Here is a 20,207-nt window from a genome sequence, read left to right as displayed (position 1 = left end):
TTGTTTTAAATTCTAGCTAACACCCTCCGAGTTCCTGAAGGAAATGTCCCTGACCACAGAACAGAGACTGGCAAATACACGGTTGATGTGTCGACCACAGATCATCGAACTTTTAGATATGGGGGAAGCAACACATCAAAAGGTAGCTGCTTTCTGTTTTACTAGCATTTGTCTTCCTAGCATGGAAAGTAGGCACTGGCATAGTATGAACAGGAAGGGAGGGAGGGAGGGACAGAGAGAGGAAGAGAGATGTGAAATAGATGCATTGATTGGCTGCCTCCCCCACATGCCCTGACCAGAGCTGGGGATCAAACCTGCAACCCAGGTATGTGCCCTTGACCGGGAATTGAACCTCTGACCCTCCAGTGCACAGGAGATGCTCTAACCATAGAACAACACTGGCCAGGGCATAATGTGAACATTCTTGAACATAATGTGAACAGTCACTAAGTAATAGTTATTTTTCTGGGCTAATCTTTATTTGTTTACTTAATACATTCTTTTTCTTATAATCTTATTTGTTTACTTAATACATTCTTTTTCTTCCTCTGTTGATCTTGATACCTGTGATTTGATATGGAGAGAATTACAATTAATTAGTACAAATAACTTTTGACTACTCACATTTCTTTCTTAGCTACTTCTGGACACTGTTATTTGCAGATTAGGAGTAATTCCAAGAATTATATTAGCTAAGCCTAATTAAGTTACCTTCTTGTCATCACTAGAAGGAAAGAAAGTGGAATTATTAAAGTAGGCATTTGTTGTATATTCTGGCTCATCCTATATAATAAAAGGGTAATATGCAAATTGACCCTAATGGGGGAATGGCCGGTTGCTGTGACGCACACTGACCACCAGGGGGCAGACGCTCAACGCAGAAGCTGTCCCCTGGTGGTCAATGCGCTCCCACAGGGGGAATTCCGCTCATCCATAAGCCGGCTGAAGGCTGCGAGCACAGCTGTGGTAACAGGAGCCTCTCTCGCCTCCTTGGCAGTGCTAAGGATCTCCGACTGCGGCTTAGGCCTGCTTCCAGGCCTAAACTGGCAGGTGGACATCCCCCGAGGGCTCCTGGGCTGCCAGGGGGATGTCTGACTGCCAGCTTAGGCCCAATCCCCCAGGGAGCAGGCCTAAGCTGGCAGGTGGACATCCCCCAAGGGCTCCCAGACTGCGAGAGGGCGCAGGCTAGGCTGAGGGCCCCCCCCCCGGCCCCCCCCGAGTGCATAAATTTTCATGCACTGGGCCTCTAGTTTCCAATAACAAATGTTTTCTTTTAGTCTCTAAAGAATAGTTATTCTAACATGTTTCTATCCTATATAATAAAAGGGTAATATGCAAATAGACTGAATGGCAGAACAACTGAACAACCAATCAAAATGTAATATGCTGATGTTATGCTAAGGCTGCTTCACTGCTCACTATGATGTGCACTGACCACCAGGGGGCAGACAGTCAACTTGTCAACCAATCGCTATGACGTGCACTGACCACCAAGGGGGCAGATGCTCTGACTGGTAGGTTAGCTTGCTGCTGGGGTCTGGCCAATTGGGACTGAGCAAGATGGGCCAGACACACCCTGAAGCCCTCCCAAGGCTCCTCCCCGGCCCACCGGTGGGGTCTCTCAGCCTGGCCTGTGCCCTCTAGCAATCTGTGACCCCTTGGGGGATGTCAGAGAGCTGGTTTCAGCCCGATCCCACAGGCCACTCCCCTTGGGAGAGCGCCAGACGCAGAGCTCATGGCTGGCGAGTGCTGCTGCAGCAGCGTGAGTCTCTCCTGATCGATCATGGCAGGCACAGTGGGGCCAGGATGAGCAGGAGCGGCAGGTAGGAGCTGCAGGCAGCATTGGACTGCAGGTTTTGGCCAGATCCCTGCAGACCACCCAGAGGGACTCCACCTGTGCACGAATTCGTGCACCAAGCCTCTAGTATTCTAATATAAACCATATATTCTAGGCTTTAGAAGCATATTATTATACTAGTAAAATGAAGTCTTTCTTACTTTTTAATTAACTTCTTAAATTATATGCTTCACTTTTTGTGTAGAAATTATGGTATGAACTTCCATCGGTTGAACTGCTGGAGATCAACCTCCTCTCAGAGGGTTCCTTGCTATCCCTGAGAGTTTTTCAGACTTATTTCCCACATGATGAATGCGTCCCTGAGGCTCTTTTGCTCTTGCTAAAATACCATTGCCTCCCCTGTCAAGGATCTACATAAAATTTGCTCTTCCTCTCAGCCCTGCTACCTTTAATTATTATTTATTCTCTTCCCCATAACCACACTCTAACTTTGAGGGCAGGGAACATGGCTTTTCCCAAAGCTAATTTATCCTAATTAAGGGCTGTTTGCTCCTTTCCCATAGCATAACTAAGACCAGACTGTGTGTATTTTTCTGTGTATACCACTTTTGTGTGTGTTTTAATGTATTTTGACTCCTGCTCTGAAGAATGAGGAAATAAGTATACTACATCTCATCTTCTCTTTCTTTTCTCAACCCTGCTGGTTATTTTTACTTTATTTTCAGGAGTTTCGTTTTTTCTCTTAGTTGGATGACAGTCATCCTCTACTAATTTCTTCAAGAAGAGCTTATGGAAACGATTTCCCTGATTTTATATGTTTGATAATATTTGCCTATGGCCTTTATACTGAACTGCAGTTTTGTTAGGTATAAAATTCTTGGATCACATATTTTTTCCATAAGAGCTTTGCAGGCATTTTCCTCACAACCTTTTGGCTTTAAATAATGGCATGTAAAGCTATGAAGCCAGCTTGATTTTCCCCAAGATAAAAGATAGATATTTTAATCTTTTAGGTTGTATGCCCAAAGATTATTTATTTTTATTTAATGTCCAATAATTTTATTAGGTTATACCAATGGTCGGCAAACCACGGCTCGCGAGCCACATGCGGCTCTTTGGCCCCTTGAGTATGGCTCTTTCACAAAATACCATGTGCGGGCGCACACGTACAGTGCGATTGTAACTTCGTGGCCCATGCGCAGAAGTCGGTTTTTGGCCTGGGCAAGTCTATTTTGAAAAAGTGGCGTTAGAAGAAGTTTAAGTTTAAAAAATTTGGCTCTCAAAAGAAATTTCAATCGTTGTACTGTTGATATTTGGCTCTGTTGACTAATTAGTTTGCCGGCCACTGGGTTATACCTTTATTTTATTTCCAGAAAGTTTTCTTGTTCATGCCATTTTGGGTTCCTTTCTTTAGGAATATCAATTATGAACATGTTGAACCTTCTTTGTCTGCCCTTCTACATCTTCTATGTCTCCTCTAATCCGTTTTTAACTTTCTGTCATTTTCATTTCATTGTAATTACATACACCAGGTTATCTTCTGTGTTCCTTACTTTGAGTTTTATGTATGTGTATTTCTCCTAAAACTAATTCTTTTTATTTCATTTATTTATTTTTAAAAATCTTTATTGTTGAAAGTATTATATCTGTCCCTCTTTCCCCCCCTTTGACCCTCTCCAGCTCACCCCCACCCCTGCCCCAGATCTTCAGCACCTGTTGTTTGTGTCCATGGACTATGCATATATGCATACAAGTTCTTTGGTCACCTCCTGCACTGGCCTCTACCAGGCCTGGGGAACCTACAACTGAGGTATCCTTTGCTTTTCCAGATAAATTTTATAATCGCCTTTTTAATTTCAAAAAAAATTTACATGGATTTTTATATCAATTTGGGGAGTATTTGACATTCTTAAAGTATTGAGTCTTTCAATTCATAAACATGATATGTATTCTTGTATTTTATGTAGGTTTTAAAAATTCTTCTTAGTGATATTTTATTTTTTTTTGGATAAAGGTCTTGTACATCTTTTATTGGACTTATTCCTATGCATTTTATGTTTTGGGATGCTACTTTAAATGGTATTGTTTATAAATTTAATTTCTTAAATGTTCATTGTAAATATCTCTCTCTTTTCCGTGTCCAGCATGGCTAGAGAGCAATCTGGTTCCTGAGTAGGGGCTGCTGGGGATTGAGAAAATGAAAGAAAGAGAGACAGAGATAGAAGGAAAAAGCTGGGGCCGGGTGGGACCACTGTTCTCTAACAGGGACAGGGACCCAGAGCCAATACAGTGTGTTTATTTTATATAGCAAAAAACAGGAAGTTTTACTAAAAGTCAAGACAAAGGAGATTATGTGCATTCTTGGGTGGGCCCAAGTCGTATTCATTCTTGGTGCTTGGCTGGATTTAAATAACAAAACCCAGCCCCTGGCACCTGGGCTGAAGGTCAAGCTGACAACACTCCTGCCTCTGGCAAAGCGTGTTTCCAGGATGTGGCTTTGCCAACGCCACTGGATTCAGCTGACAATAATTAAAGAAATGTCCATGTGCCTTCCCAGGTTCTCCCTACAGTTCATAGATAGTACAGAGAAGTATAATTATTTTTTGTATGTTGATCTTACACTAAGTGACCTTGATAAATCACTTATTAATTTCAATAGTTTTATCTAGTTGGTTATTTTGAATTTTCTAAATAAACAATTTTTTCTTCTGGGGAAAATGACAATTTTGTTTCTTTTTGATCAGTTTTGAATGTTGAATATCTGAGATAAACCCAATGTAGTCATGATGTATTATTCCTTTTAGATATTGTGGGTTTTAGTTTACTAATGTTTTATTTCTTTTTCTGAATCTATGGTTCATGAGTAACATTGACCTATAATTTTTCCCTTTTCCTACTGTATTTTTTACAAATTCACTATCTCTAATAGGCATAGAACTATTTCAACTTTCTATTTCGTCTTGTGCTAATTTTGATAAATTGTATTTTTCTAGGAATTTTTATGTTTTACCTAGCTTTTCACATTTATTGACATAATATTCATTTATTATTTTCCTTGGTTTAGGTTCTGTAGTAATTTCCTTATTTTCATTATTTAAAGAGCTCTTTGTACCTTCTGTCTTACTTTTTTAAAATCAGATTCACTAGGTATTTTATTAATTTTATTAGTCTTTTTAAAGACAACTTTTGGCTTTGTTGTTATATAGTATAGTTACTTTTCATTTCACTAATTTCTGCTATTGTTTTTGTTATATCATTTTTTACTTGTTTGAGTTTTTATTTTTTAACTAGAAGCCTGATGCACGAAATTCGTGCAAGGGGCTTGGCCCTCGCAGCCCTAGCTTTGTCCGGAAGGTTGTCCGGACAATTGTTCCACTGTTCAGCCGTTTGGTCAATTTGCATATTTCACTTTTATTATTATAGACTAGAGGCCCGGTGCACGAAATTCGTGCACGGAGGGGGATTGTCCCTCAGCCCAGCCTGTACCCTCTCCAATATGGGACCTCTCAAGGGATGTCCGACTGCCCGTTTAGGCTGCTTGCCTGCCTGCCTTCCTGATTGCCCCTAACCGCTTCTGCCTGCCAGCCTGATCACCCCCTAACCACTCTGCTGACAGCCTGTTTGCCCCCAACTTCCCTCCTCTGCTGGCCTGGTTACCCCTAACTGCCCTCTCCTGCAGGGTTGATCACCTCCAACTGCCCTCCCTTGCAGGCCTGGTCCTTCTCAACTGCCCTCCCTTGCAGGCCGGGTGCCTTCCAACTGCCCTCTCCTGCTGGCCATCTTGTGGTGGCCATCTTGTGTCCACATGGGGGCAGGATCTTTGACCACATGGGGGCAGCTATATTGTGTGTTGCAGTGATGATCAATCTGCATAGAACTCTTTTATTAGATAGGATAGAGGCCTGGTACAGGGGTGGGGGCCAGCTGGTTTGCCCTGAAGGGTGTTCCTGATCAGGGTGGGGTTCCCTTGGGGCGTGGGGCGGCCTGAGCAAGGGGCCTGTGGTGGTTTGTAGGTGGGCCACGCCCCCTGGCAACGCAAGCGGAGGCCCTGGTATCTGGAATTTATTTTCCTTCTACAATTGAAACTTTGTAGCCTGGAGCAGAGCCAAGCCTGGGGCTCCCTCTGAGGCCCGCAGCCATTTGTGTTGGGGTTATAATTGAAATTTTGTTGCCTTAAGCGGGTGGGCCCGGCCAGGGTGTGTAGAAAGCTTTGCTTCCCCTGTTGCCGGTGGCAACCCTGGCCTGCTCTCTCAAGCTCCATTCTGCCGCCATTTGTTTGAATTTGTTTACCTTCTATAATTGAAACTTTGTAGCTTGAGTGGAGACTTAGGCCTGCAACGGCTGGCAGAAAGCTTGGCTTCCTCTATTACCTAGGAAACCTTGCTCTCTGTGGCTGTAGCCATCTTGGTTTGGGTTAATTTGCATACTCACTCTGATGGGATGGTGGGCATGGCTTGTGGGTGTGTTGGAGGTATGGTCAATTTGCATATTTGTCTATTAGATAGGATGTTTGCTATTGATTTTCTAAATTACTGAGGTGGATGCTTACATTTTTGATTTTCAAACTGTGTTTCAAGGTGCCTCAGGATACAGCTATGAAATTGCAGGGCATCATGGAATATTCTGAATTTTTAAGGAAATATGGCAGTACTCAGAACTTGTTGGATAGTATACAGGCTATTAGTTTGAGGTAATTCATAGTTTCAATATTAGATTATACCATCTTTTTAGCTTTTTAGTGCCTCCAAAGAGGTATTTGCTAACATAACATTATTTTGTTATTCTCATAGTGGAATTGGTTCATATTACCTTATTCATCATTACCAGAAATGGAAGTTTTGGATTAGTGTTCTAATTAGTCTTTATTATTTATTTATAAATTATCTTTAATTGAAGTATTTTCCTCTGTAGTTCTTAACTAGCCAGGCAGCATTGCACTGCCTCACTGTTGATGTCAGCTATGATGTCATGTGGGTGACAGCCATCAACATTGCAGCCCACAGTCTGGGCAGTCCTCAAGATCTCTTCAATGGTTCTAGAGAGTTCTCTAGCTAAAGATCAGTGCTGCATCTGTCTGGCAATGTTGACAATCTCATCAATTTCCTCTGTACTTAATGTCTTTTGCTTCTTTCTGTCTCTTGGAGGTTCTTTGAGGGCTTTGATGATCAGGGCAGAGGCAGAAGGTACTACCTCCCTCTGGGCCTGTCTGTTCTGAATGGTCAGTTTCATTGTAATCCTCAGACCCTTCCAATCACCTGCTGCTTTGGCGATTTCATTAGCAAATATTTTTGGAGACAGGCCCAGGGGGCCTCTCTTGGGAACCAGGGCCGACATGGCACTGACTTCCCCACTGGTGCAACTTAAATATATGACTTTGACCTCGTTGGGGTTGAATTTTGGCAGCATGTTGGAGGTGACTGGTGTCAGATGAACCTGGATTTTGGACCACCAAGGAAAGCTGTACCTACGCCTCCTCTGAGCTGAACTTAGGAAGCTGGCCTCTATTTTTTTAAATGAGGACCAAAACTTCCTTTTTTGTATTAAAGAAGTTGATGAAATAACCTTAACAATTATACCAATTATTGTTTATGATAACTACCCCTTTTTGAGTGTTTCTTTTGTTGTTAGTCATTTTTGCATTGTGTGACTCTATGATTAATTTACTTTTTCAACTAAAGTTTTCAGAAATTGACCTGGACCAGGCTTTATTCCAGCCCTTTCCATCAGAAATTGTATTTCAGAACTACACTCCCTGTGAAGTCTATGAAGTTCCACTGGTTTTGAGGAACAATGACAAAGTGAGTATGTTCAACACGATGGCTGTATCTTTCATGGATACATACGAAGGAGCAAATTAAATTGGGATCACGTAGGATCTTAGATAAGTTCTTTAATTTGATAGACTTAGGAAAATAGATGAAAACATGCCCTTTGACTGTAGGGTTAATGAAGACAAGACCCTGTTGGTTGGTTTGTGGCTATTTGTACGTTCAATCCCTGGGTAGTGCCCAACAAAACGAAAGCTCCCGACATGTGCACTAACGTTTTGTTGAGTGAAGGACTGACTAGATGAATGTCATGAAGTTCTCATGTGTGTCCAGTGGGCTAGGCTTTCATTTAAGACAGGGTAATTACTATTCATGCTTACATATTTCGCTTTAGAGCCTCCAATCCCTAATTGAAGGTGTAAACTCATCTGAATTGCAGTTATTCAGTCAATGCTTTTGTATTCTACAAATTCTATTTTCCTTTAATTAAAAAAATGGATATCCCTTTCCCCCTTTCCTTTCTCCTTCTTTCTACCTCAGAAGCCTTTAGATTTTTGTTTACAGATAGCTTTGGACAGCTTCTCTCACTGTTTATACCTTGTCACTTTGTGGTTGCAACTGAGGATTTCTTCTCCATCCTATGCCTTTTTCTTAGGAGATCAATTAGGGTTTATTTAAAAAAAAGATATTAAATGCATGGAGATTTCCTTGACTGCCCTCCCCATCAGGCCTGATCATCCCCAACTGCCCTCCCTTTCAGCATAAAGCACAAGTAAGTATGAAAAATAATCAGATAGGGAGGAAAGGCATCTGAGAGATGCTAAAGTTTAGGTGTAAAGACAAGTCAAAATACTTATAGAATCTAAGAATGTGGAGGCAAATTCCCACTAACCAAGTGAATTCTCCTGACCAAGGGAAGATAAGTAAAGACTATGCAAGAATCCAAGGCAAATGGGAAGACTTTCAGGTATATTTGGCACAGTAGCTCATTAAATGAATCAGTGATGCTTCAAAGATCAGTGGGATGATTTAGTGACAGCAAAGCCAGACTCTGGAGAAAATGGCATTTTTTTTCTCTTTTTTTTTCTTTATTGATTAAGGTGTCACATATTTGTCCTCATCCCCCCATTCCCATCCCCCACCCTACCCCCCTGTTGTCCTTAACCATTGGTTAGGCTTGTATGCATGCACACAAGTCCTTTGGTTGATCTCTCCCTCCTACCCTCACCCTCCCCTCCCCTCCCTCTGAGGCCCGACAGTCCGATCGATGCCTCCTTGTTTCTGGGTCTGTTCTTGTTCATCAGTCTATGTTGTTCATCATTTCCCCTAGATGAGTGAGATCCTGTGTTACTAGAAATATACTTAAAAGAACCGAATGTGAGACGAGCAATAATAGTTATGCTGACAGGCAAATGAATCAGTCTGTAGTGAGTTTCTTTCTGGACCAACAGTTCTTTTGAGACCCAATTTCAGTGTCCACCAGTTCCTTATGTGTACATGTCTGCACTGACTTTTCAGCTCTGGGTGGTGGACAAATGGTGGTAATGCAGGTCCGACTCCCTCTGGTTTGGTCTCGCCCGGACCCAGGGGCGCGGCTTCACCTGGACTCAGGGGTGCGCGGCCTCACCCGGACCTGGGACCCAGCATCACCCGGGCCCCGGGGGACGTGGCCTCACCCGGACCCAGGTGCGGGCATATTTGTTTTTTGCTGCAGGAGTGTTAGCGAGAGAAGCTCAAGGAATAGAAGCTAAAGTGCAGGCATAGAGAAGAAAAAGAATCCAGGTGTTCAGGATTATGTTCCTAGACCTTAAGAAGAGATATATTGCATAGACTTTAGGACTCTCTCTTTTCATATAGGGCTGCCAAATAATTTAGTTTCTCACTTCCAGTTCTCTTTTTCCCTTTCTACATTACTTTTTTTACTTTTGCTTGAGTTTTCTTAGTCTTTGAAAGGCAGAGACGAGCTAGTGCAAAGGGTAGTTTGGGCCACTCTTCCCTGGTCCTAAACAAGAAAGGCTTGCCGGTTGGTTTATATGGACAAGTCAAGGATAAGGGGCATGTGTAAGTTTTACTGCCAAAGGTCACTCAATTCTCCTGGATAACCCAAAAGCTCTTGGTAAGATGCTGCTAGAGGGTTGGGCCCCATGAAAGGATAGTTCTCATCTAGGGAAATTCAGCCAGCAACAAGCAGACAGATTTCTCTTGGCTTGCTAGGCTTGTTTCTGGGTGAGTTGCTCCCAGGGCCCTTCCTTATACTAGACTAGAGGCCCGGTACACAAAATTTGTGCATGGGGGTGGGAGGAGGAGGATGTGTCCCTCAGCCCAGCCTGCACCCTCTTGAATCTGGGACCCCTTGAGGGCAGTTGGACATCCCTCTCACAATCCAGGACTGCTGGCTCCCAACCGCTCACCTGCCTGCCTGCCTGATTGCCCCTAACCGCTTCTGCCTGCCTGCCTGATCACCCCCTAACCACTCCCCTGCCAGCCTGATTGATGCCTAACTGCTCCCCTGCCGGCCCAATTGCCCCTAACTGCCCTCCCCTGCCGACCTGGTCGCCCCCAACTGCCCTCCCTGTTATGGGCCATGGGGATAATAATAACACCCATCTCAATACATTGTTTGGAATAGTAAATGAGATAATGAGTGTATGCAGTTCAGTGCTTATCACGTAGTAAGCACTATACCAGTGGTTCTCAACCTTTCTAATGCCGTGACCCTTTAATACAGTTCCTCATGTTGTGGTGACCCCCAACCATAAAATTATTTTCGTTGCTACTTCATAACTGTAATTTTGCTACTGTTATGAATTGTAATGTAAATATTTGTGTTTTCTGATGGTCTTAGGCGACCTTGCTAGAGGTTCTCAACCTGTAATTTTGCTACTGTTATGAATCGTAATGTAAATATTTGTGTTTTCTGATGGTCTTAGGCGACCTTGCTAGAGGTTCTCAACCTGTAATTTTGCTACTGTTATGAATTGTAATGTAAATATCTGTGTTTTCTGATAGTCTTAGGCAAACCTGCTAGCGGTTCTCAACCCGCAGCACTATACCATTATTACTGCTCCCCTGCAGGCCTCGTCGCCCCTAACTGTCCTCTCTTGCCAGCCTGGTCACCCCTAACTGCCCTCCCCTGCTGGCCCAGTCACCCCTAACTGCCCTCCCTTGCCAGCCTGGTCACCCCTAACTGCCCTCCTCTACCGGCCTGGTTGCCCCCAACTGCCCTCCCTGTCATGGGCCATGGGGATAATAATAACACCCATCTCAATACGTTGTTTGGAATAGTAAATGAGATAATGAGTGTATGCAGTTCAGTGCTTGTCACAAAGTAAGCACTATACCATTATTACTTTTATTATTATTATGTTAGTGTTACTGTTGTTTTCCTTCCTAGTTTTTAGTTCACAGTTATGCTGTTATTAAAGTATTCCCAGCAAGCTTACACAGTATCACTCAACACATCATAAATGTCTACATTTCCCTTACAGCAAAGCTATTTCTATTCCTATCGAGTTTGCACACATCTCTTATCTATTCACTCTCTGGTCTTACCTGTCTGAATTCTCTTTGCATTTCTTCTCCCCTCCCCCATCTGGTGACAGCTTTGAGAGGTGGTGGGAGGTCTTTTTCCCTTCTTTTTCACCTGAGGCATCTGGGTCAGACTTGACTATACTTAACTTTCCTGATGCCCATTTTAGTCTTTAAAGAAACACAGTCCTGTCTTCCTTTCCTTGTGTCCCTAGAACCTCCACCCCTGACCACCCTCCTTCTCCTCATAACTGCATTTCCTTTATTGCTTGGGCTAACTGAGATAGAGCTACTACTCTAGGCAAGGCAAGCAGGGCAGAGAAATAAGACTTTAAAAGAATAAAACTGTTGGAAGCTGTTCGGAGACTGGCCTCGGGGACATTATACTGTTTTCTTTGTTCCTGCTTCACAGTGGTGTTTACTTAGGACAGTCTCAGAGAGAGGAAGGCCGGGTTAGGCTGGGACTTGACTTGAACACCATTGCTCGGTGAAGCCGTGGCAATAGGGCAAGTGTCTGGTTCTTCATCTGTAGAATGGGAGTCAGAATGAAGCTCCAAGTTTATTGGGAGGATTAAGTGACACCTCATGTGCGGTGATGGCCCACAGCAGGAGTGCAGCAAGTGTGGTTTCTTCTCCAAGAGCAATTCTTAGGTGTTGGGACATCCAGCTCAACTCCGCTGTGTGAGTGCGGTCTTAGCAGCTAGTCTCTGAACACAGTCACATTTAAATACTAAAATGAACAAAGCCGTAAAATAACAGTAAAACGAGTAATAATAAAGTTCATGAAATTCAAAGTTAAAATGCTTTGAGTGCTTACTTTGTGTAAGACACTGGGATAGAGGTAGGCCTGTCATCTCCTATTACAGTTGATAAAACTGAAGTTCACGCCTGACCAAGGTCGCATGGCTGCTTGGTAGTAGATGGAGATGTCTTGTTTAACTATGAGGCCTGCACTTTCCCTTCTGCACTTTCACACGCACAGTCATTGCTCTATATGTTTCTTTCAGATTCCAAGGATGGTGAAAGTCGTTGAGGAAAGCTCACCGTACTTCAAAGTAATCAGTCCCAAAGACATTGGCCACAAAGTAGCTCCAGGAGTGCCATCCATATTCCGAATCCTCTTCACTCCGGAGGAGAACAAGGTAACGGCAGTGCTGGCAAGAAATTGGTCGCATGCGTTCACTAGCGGTTTGCAATTCTGAACATTAAGGAAGCGGTGGTTGGTGTTGGTGTTGTTAGTAGGGGTATTAGCTGTATTGGTTGTGGTGTTGGTGGTAGTGATATTGGTTTGATGGTGGAAGTTGTGTTGTTGATATTGTTGTTGTTGATGGTATCGGTGGTGGTGGTGTTGATGGTGTTGCTTTTGGTGGTGGGTGGTGATGACAGGAGTGATAAGACCGTGTGAGAGGAGGGGATGGCATTCCACTGGGAATGAGGTTACAATTGTCAAGGAGTGTTGAGGGCTTATATGAGCTGTAAGTAGCCAGGATTTAAAGAAGGGTAATCCTTCTAAATGACCCCCCTCTCCCCTCTCCTCTCCTCCCCAGCACCTACCTCAGCATAGTTATATTTGACTGTACAGTTAGAGGGATACCAAAAAGGAAAAGGTGTGATCCAGGTGTGGTGAGCTAAGACAAAGGATAAAGACTCTGGCTCCTTGGAAGTCTGGGATCCTAGCTATTACATTCCTCTTCCCCAGATTCAAACTAGTTTAGGAAAGAGACCTAAGATCCAAATATTGATCCCAGTATCAGTCTAATTAATGGTAAAAAATGTGGCCAGACCTGAGGCCTAGAACGGGCTTCCTCCTGTTTGCCTGGTAAGGGATTGCTAGATAACTGGACCTTGGTGAGGGGCTGACCTCACCCATAGCTCCGTCCAAGCAGGAGTGGAGAAGCTAGAGCTCAGAGCATGTGTACACAGGCAGGATGGAAAGAGCCTGAATTCTAAAAGAGGCCATTTCCCCTTAGCACCACGAAGCTGTGGGGAATCTAACCCGTTCTTAGGCTCTCCTCGCTTGAAGAAATTCCAATTCCTCCCAGAAGGAAGGACCAGCTAAGAGGGACTGAGAGAGGAGGCTTCCTCCTTAACCCTTCTCCAAGAGCACAAAATTGTGGGTTGAATTTTCCTCTATATGGACCAAAGTGGGGACTTATGGGTTTTACCTGCATGATCAAAGGAGTTAGGACAAAAAAACAAGGTTTAAATAGGCATAACAAAATATCAGGTTATATATAATGTTAATGGTGTTCATGACATGCCAATATGGTTGGAGTCAAAGGATCATAATGGGGTCCGAGAGAACTAGATTTGAATCCTTGCTTCTCCATCACTAATACTTATTAGCTGCTATCAGTGTCATTCCCAATATTCTTGTTTTTCTTGCTATTGTTCCTACTTTTCTGGAGAGCAGGGATGGAGAATTTAAAATGTGATCTGCCAAGTATGTATCACTGTAGCGAGTGGTTAGAAATTCCATTATAATAAATAACACTGCGAGTATTATTTTGTCAATTTGTAATATCACTATTTCTCGGGTTGTGCTTGTGGACCTGGCATTTTGTTTGGGGTACTGTTGAAATAAATGAAAAGATAAATAGCTCCAGAAGTAATGCCCTTTGTTAAGTGCGATTGAAGTCCTTGTTTTTCCTTGAGGCTCTCTATCTGAATAGTAACTGGTAAGAGAACAGCACCTGGATTTAGTTTGGGTATCAAATTCCCACACTGACATTTCTGTAGGAAGCCGAGCATAAGCCGATTATAAAGCCTTTGTGCATCTTGAAATAGAAAGCTTGCTGGACCTGAAGAGTTGGCTTTCCTTAATTTTTTTCTGTGCTGGAGGAAATATGTCTTCTGTTGGATAAGTATTGTTCTCCCTGCAGGTAGTCTGCCTGAGAAAGGGACACATGGCACTTTCCGAGGAGGTGGAATGTTCTAGATCGTGATAGGTGTGTGGGTTGTGTGGATAAACTCATTTATCAAAATTGCACATTTAATATTTATGCCTTCCAGTATATCCAAACTTTACCTTGAAACTATAGACATATAATAATAATAATAGAAGGGGAAATAAATTGTGGTGTAGAGAAAGCCAGAGTGGCAGAATATTAGTAATTGTTGAATCTGGTGATGGGTACGTGGGATTTGTTATACTGTTCTTTTATATGTTTTCTTTGTATATGATTTAAGTTTTCCCTAACCAAAAGCTTAAAGAAAAGGGAGTTTTTATTACTGCTTATCTATACCGCAAATACATAATTAAAATGTATTTTAGGTATGTTTGTATTTACCTTATAAATATGGAATGCTAACATTCCATTGAGGATTACTACTTAGCTATATTTTGTGGCTGCTTATTTTACTCCCAGGTTTTTTTAGTCCCTTTTATCATTTCATTTCACCAACATTGCGTGTTTGCTAGGAAACCCCTGTTTTAACTGCTGTTTTACTGTTTCTTCTTCTAAGCCTTTGAAAGCTATCCGAGGCTACAAGCGTGTATGCAGAGGCATAAAGTGAGAATAATGGCTCCCTAGAGAAATGCAATTATTTGGTTTTGAGTACATTAAGATTTTGTTTTGGATATGGGCTCGAAGCTATAATATGATTTACAGAATTTGTTTTTCTAAGGACACAGTGATTTCTCCTTTTGCCGACTAAGACTGATGGTGTATGTGTGGAGAAGCTCTTGCTGTTACTTTTTCTGCAAAGATCCTGTTACACGTGCACCATCAGCAGAGTTTCCAGTCCCTGGGCATCTCCATTTCCACGCTGACTGTTGGAAAGCCAGCAAGGCCATGTACAGAATGACCAGCTGGGGTTAGTCATGCTGCCTTTGGTGCTGCTCCAGAATGTAGCAGAGGACTAACTGGAGCCAGATTTATTTTAGGAAAAATAAAAGTTCATCTTTTCACTGTGTCATTTTTTCTTCAGTTGGCCAAATTGATAGCCAATGTAGATATGTATTTTCCCTCCTTATCCCCTGCTGATCTGAGTACACTCCATTCTCATTTATCCTCCTCACATCTGGAGGGTGAGATATGTAAATTGCAGCATGCCATAGCTTAATAGGCCAGTCCCCTTTCAATCGGATTTTCAGCACCCATGTATATTAGCATGTCAGAGATGATAATGCAGTTCACATATTTTCCCTGTCATCTATTAATCTGGCCTCCTAGGGATTGAACTTGTTAAGAATGCCAAATACCCAGATAACAGGTGCAGCAAATTTACTTCAGCTTTCCTTATCTCTTCTCACACAGACTTTAAAATAATGATTGGATATGTTATTAATCTAATAATCCTAGTGTACATGTCATTGAAATATAATAGTCAATGCTGTCATAATACTACAAAATCCTGGAGCCTGGCATTTTTCTTGACCTCTTAAATTTGTATATTTACTATTAAAAGGTGTTTGAAAAATAATAGGCTTTTGTAGTAAAGTAAAAGTGGGTACTTCCTTGGGCTTAAGGAAGCATCTGTTTACTACAGTGTTATCATAGGAAAATGGCTACAGTGAATAAAATGTGAAGTGATGCAATTTTATTAGTATGTTTTAAGAAAATATCTAATTTATTGTCAACACAGTTTTATTGATATGTTACTATGAAACTTAAAAAATGATGGCGCAAGAAAAATAGAAAAATGTTAACATGTTTAATGTTATCTAAAATGGCAATAATGAAATATATTGCCCGCATTTTGAATTAAAGTTTAGATATCATAAAATTTTTCACAATCAACAATGTTTGTTGGCAAAAAAATTTAAGTCTGGGTCACCCCTGTAACCCCAGTGCCTAGCACAGGATGTGTGCAGTAAATATTCGTCAAGTGAGATAGGTAAGTAAAAGTTCATGTCAAGAAAATATAAAGATGTATTCTCAACTTGAGAATGGCCTACAGATGATAAAAGCAAAAGCTTATAAAAAAGGGCTCAAATATCTTTTTGTGCCATGAGCATATTAGATGTTAACTTTCTTGTCATTTCAGCCAAGAGAAAGATGTCTGAGAGTCTTATATAAGAGGAGTGCTTTTCACTATTTTGTTTCATGTCATCCTTGAGTCACATCACTACTTTTTTAGCTTTCTGGACTTGATCAGTATCATTTTATAATAAGGCTAATATGATGATGTTGGGAAATCTCTTAATGAAGAACTCTTGATACTTTAATACCCAAATAAAGATATTAAAAATGAATAATATTGCCCTAGCTGTTTTGGCTCAGTGGATGGAGCGTTGACCTGGGGACTGAAGGGTCCTGGGTTTGATTCTGGTCAAGGGCACATGCCTGGGTTGTGGGCTCGATCCGCAGTAGGGGGCATGCAGGAGGCAGCCGATCAATGATTCTCTCTCATCATTGATGTTTCTCTCTCCCACCCCCCCAAACCCCCCTCCCTCTCTGAAATCAAGAAAAATATATTAAAAAATGAGGAATATTCTTTCACTCACTCTGCGCCAGGCCCAGTTCTGTGAGCTGGGATCCTAGGAGAACAGAACAAGCTTGGGCCTTTCTGGAGCTTGTGCTCCACAATGAATAAACAAACATGCATATAATTTAATGTCAGGTATTGACCTGATAGAGAAGAAAGAGTGATGAGAGGGTCCTGTTTCCTTTCAATAGGAGGATCAGGGAAGACTTGTCTGATGAGGTAACATTTGAGCAGAAAACAAAATCAAGCCATGCACATATCTGAGGGAAGATGTGTGTCTGGGAGAGGGCAGGTTCAAAGGCCTTGCCACTGAAACATGCTGGGCAACAGGCTCAGGAGGTGTGAGAAGACGTGCGGCTGGAGCAGAGAACGCTGCTGGAAGAGTGTAGGAGACAAGGCTGCAGAGAGTAAGAGTCTTAGGAATAATGCAATGTAGGATAGGGAGCCATCTGAAATTATCCTACATAATAAAAGGCTAATATGCAAATTGTCCCCTCAACCGGGACTTCGAACCTGGAGTTCAACCAGGGACTGGGGTTGGTCAGCCAACCACCCATGTCCCCTCCCTGTGGCCAGCCTGGTCCAATAGGCCCCATCTGGGCTGGCTGGCCGGACCCCACCTGTGCACGAATTCATGCACTGGGCCTCTAGTTAAAAATATTTTTTGTTACAGAAGCTTTCACTCATTTGTACAAGTAGAGAGAATGGTAGGTAGAGTAAACTGTCATCCCCCAGATTTTCAGGTTATCAGTGTGTGACCAATCTTACTTCATCGATCCTGTTCCCTGCCCCAGAGGATTTGAAGCCAGCCCCGTACATCATATTATTTCATCTGTAAATACTTCATTCTCTGTTTCTAAAAGATCAGGACCTTTAAAAAGTTAACAGAGCCACAATACCATAATCACACCTAAAAACAATAGTTTAGGAGTGGGGAAAAGGCAGAAAGAGGATTGTGGGGGCTTAGCCACTGGCCGTGCCCAACCGAGAATTCAGCCTTGAGAGGCCTTTGCCTGAGCATTTAAAGGACAGAATTATTGCCATGTTTGCTCTCTCTCACGGAGCTAATATAAACTCAAGATTCATTCTTTTCACTTCTCAGAAAGCCACACCTGCCATTTACATATCCTACTGCTGGTGTTTTAAAGTTAAGAGGAAAGGCATGTTGGAAGGAAGGCTAACAGACAAAAAATGGATTGGAAGTTTCATCTGGAGAGCACATAGGATAAAATTTTAGGATATAAAGTAAATTATGGCTAACTCTCCTTAGTAGAGGGGCCAGAGCTCATTACTCTGCATCTAAGCACAGCAGAAGGGAGTACATCAGCTGAAGTAATTGCTTAGCTTGCAGGCTAACAAAGCCTCCCCCGTCATAACACCTGAATTAATTTTAGGCCAGTATAGTAATATAAATTGTATATTACATAATCTAATACAGTCATATTAAATATAGAACTCTAGAGATTGGAATACATTATCGAGGAGCTGTTTAAAGAATCTCTTCATAATCTTTTATGAGTGCATGAATTGATTATAAAAAAATACACAGTGGTGGGCAAAAGTAGATTTACAGTTTGTATGGAAAAAAGACATGCAGGTTATGATTATTACAATAGCTTTATTAACTCAAAAAAATATCACAATGGCACAGTGCACTTAGGTACAATCTAATAAGTGCTCAAGTTGCCAGCCTTCATCATTTATACAGTAGAGGCCCAGTGCATGAATTCGTGCATGGGTGGGGTCCGGCTGGCCTGCCCCAATTGGGGTTGGGGGGGCAACCGGGGGCAGGGCCACCCCCTGGTCAAACTCCTGGTCAAACTCCCCGTTGAGGGGACAATTTGCATATTAGCCTTTTATTATATAGGATTCTTGTAGTCTTTGAATATCAGTAAACTGCCCTGCCAGTGTTGCCACTGAGCAGTGGTTGGGCGTTGACCCAAGAACCAAGAGGTCATGGTTAGATTCCTGGTCAGATCACATGCCTGGTTTGAGGGAGGCAGCTGATTGATGTTTCTCTCTCATTGATGTTTCTATCTCTCTATCCCTCTCCCAACCTCTCTCTAAAATCAATAAAAACGTATTTTTTTAAAAAAAGAAAACCAGTAAAGAAACCTGAATTTCAGTGACCTGCAGGGTTAGCCCCACTGCCTCCTGAGGTGGTTGAATTCAAACCTACTTTTTTGCCCACTCCTGTGTAATCCCAACCACACTTCAAATCTTCCTCATTTGGACATATGAAAAGGGTTGAAAGCATCCTTGTGCATATTTCGATTAGCTTCCTAAACTGTTCCCAGTTTCTTACAGAGCGAGGCAGAGAATATGTAAATATAGAATAAGATAGGACAAATTACTTTGGCTCGCCTCTCAGCCTGGGTTGAGCAGTAGCTTTTGTTCTTTCTCTCAAAGCCTCAGTAAATGTTAAGTCTCCACACGTGCAAGGAGCTTTCCAGCTTCTGATTCCCAACAAAACCTTTGCCTGCTAGGTTTGATCTAAGGAACAATGAAGAACGGCACTTACCTCTTTAGGATGCTGATGTAATCAGACAAGACTGTTTCCGTGTTGGCTTCAGTGGGGTTTTCTAGGGTCAAATATGCTTAATGTAATTTGTGCTTCCATATGTCTGGGTAACATAATTTTCAAGCCCGGCATTACCATCTAGAAACCACCCGGGGCCATCAATCTAACACATGTTAGAAGGCTGACTAGGCACGGTTAGGAGGAGGATGCGAGGGAACTGGTGTGAACCTCCACTGATCTAAACGAAAATGTGCCTCAACCACCCCCCCACCCTCCCTCCCTAACATCTGAGAAACACAAGAAACGTAAGCTTTCTGTTAGCTTGTAGGTTTTAACGCCTGAACTGTTCTCTGTCAGAAAGGAGTATCTTAATGAAAGTACAACTATAAGTGTCTTGAGACAGTTTCATAGAACATACTAAATTTTTTGCTGGATGCCTGGCATATGGCCATATTTCTTGCCCAGTTATCTTGATCATGTTGGTGTGTCCACAAATAATGATTGTACCTTCTCCTGTAGGATTACGCCCATATGTTGACCTGTGTTACTGAGAGAGAAAAGTTCATCGTACCCATCAAAGCCAGAGGCGCTCGAGCCATCCTCGATTTTCCCGACAAGCTGAATTTCTCCACTTGCCCTGTCAAATACAGCACTCAGAAGATTCTGCTGGTCCGGAACATTGGCAACCGAGATGCTATGTTTCACATCACCACTTACGGGTATGCATGCCTGTGGCTCTTGTTTTTGATTCATGATAGCCACATCCGGTCGGCGTAAGTCATTTGCTAGAATAGCAGTTGGGGTTGGAACTGCTTGTTACAGTCTTGAGTTGCAAGGCTGGGAGATCTCACGGATATAGGGCAGACTTCCTCTTCATCCCCAGAGGAAACCAGATTTCAAGGTTACCTGTTTGGGTAGGGAGGGTTTTCTGAAATGCTGGATGAGAGTCTTTCTACTTGGCATGGAGAATGGTCTGTGGGAATCTATTAATAAACATTTGCTTAAGAATTTTATAACTGGCTGTACTATTTTTCTACTGCTATTATAACAAATTACCACCAACTTAGAGGCTTAAAACAACACAAATTTATTCTCTGACATTTCAGTCGGTCAGAAGCCTCACAGGGCTAAATCAAAGGGTCAGCAGGGCTGTGTTCTTATC

At 42.4% G+C, this 20,207-nt stretch overlaps 1 protein-coding gene and 1 pseudogene across 1 annotated transcript in view; one reads left to right on the top strand and one right to left on the bottom strand.

Moving 5' to 3' along the window:
- Window positions 1–20,207, top strand: part of HYDIN (HYDIN axonemal central pair apparatus protein) — a 302,917-nt gene that overhangs the window by 2,466 nt on the left and 280,244 nt on the right. The window contains 4 exon segments of the mRNA XM_054710866.1: window positions 17–142; window positions 7,477–7,596; window positions 12,102–12,236; window positions 19,565–19,764. Coding sequence (XP_054566841.1) covers window positions 17–142; window positions 7,477–7,596; window positions 12,102–12,236; window positions 19,565–19,764 — 581 coding nt within the window.
- Window positions 6,713–7,219, bottom strand: LOC129147732 (60S ribosomal protein L12-like; annotated as a pseudogene).

This window comes from Eptesicus fuscus, chromosome 21, assembly GCF_027574615.1.
Source record: "Eptesicus fuscus isolate TK198812 chromosome 21, DD_ASM_mEF_20220401, whole genome shotgun sequence".
NCBI lineage: Eukaryota > Metazoa > Chordata > Mammalia > Chiroptera > Vespertilionidae > Eptesicus > Eptesicus fuscus.
Note: the sequence above shows the minus strand (reverse complement) of the source record. Positions and strands in the feature narration are given on the sequence as shown.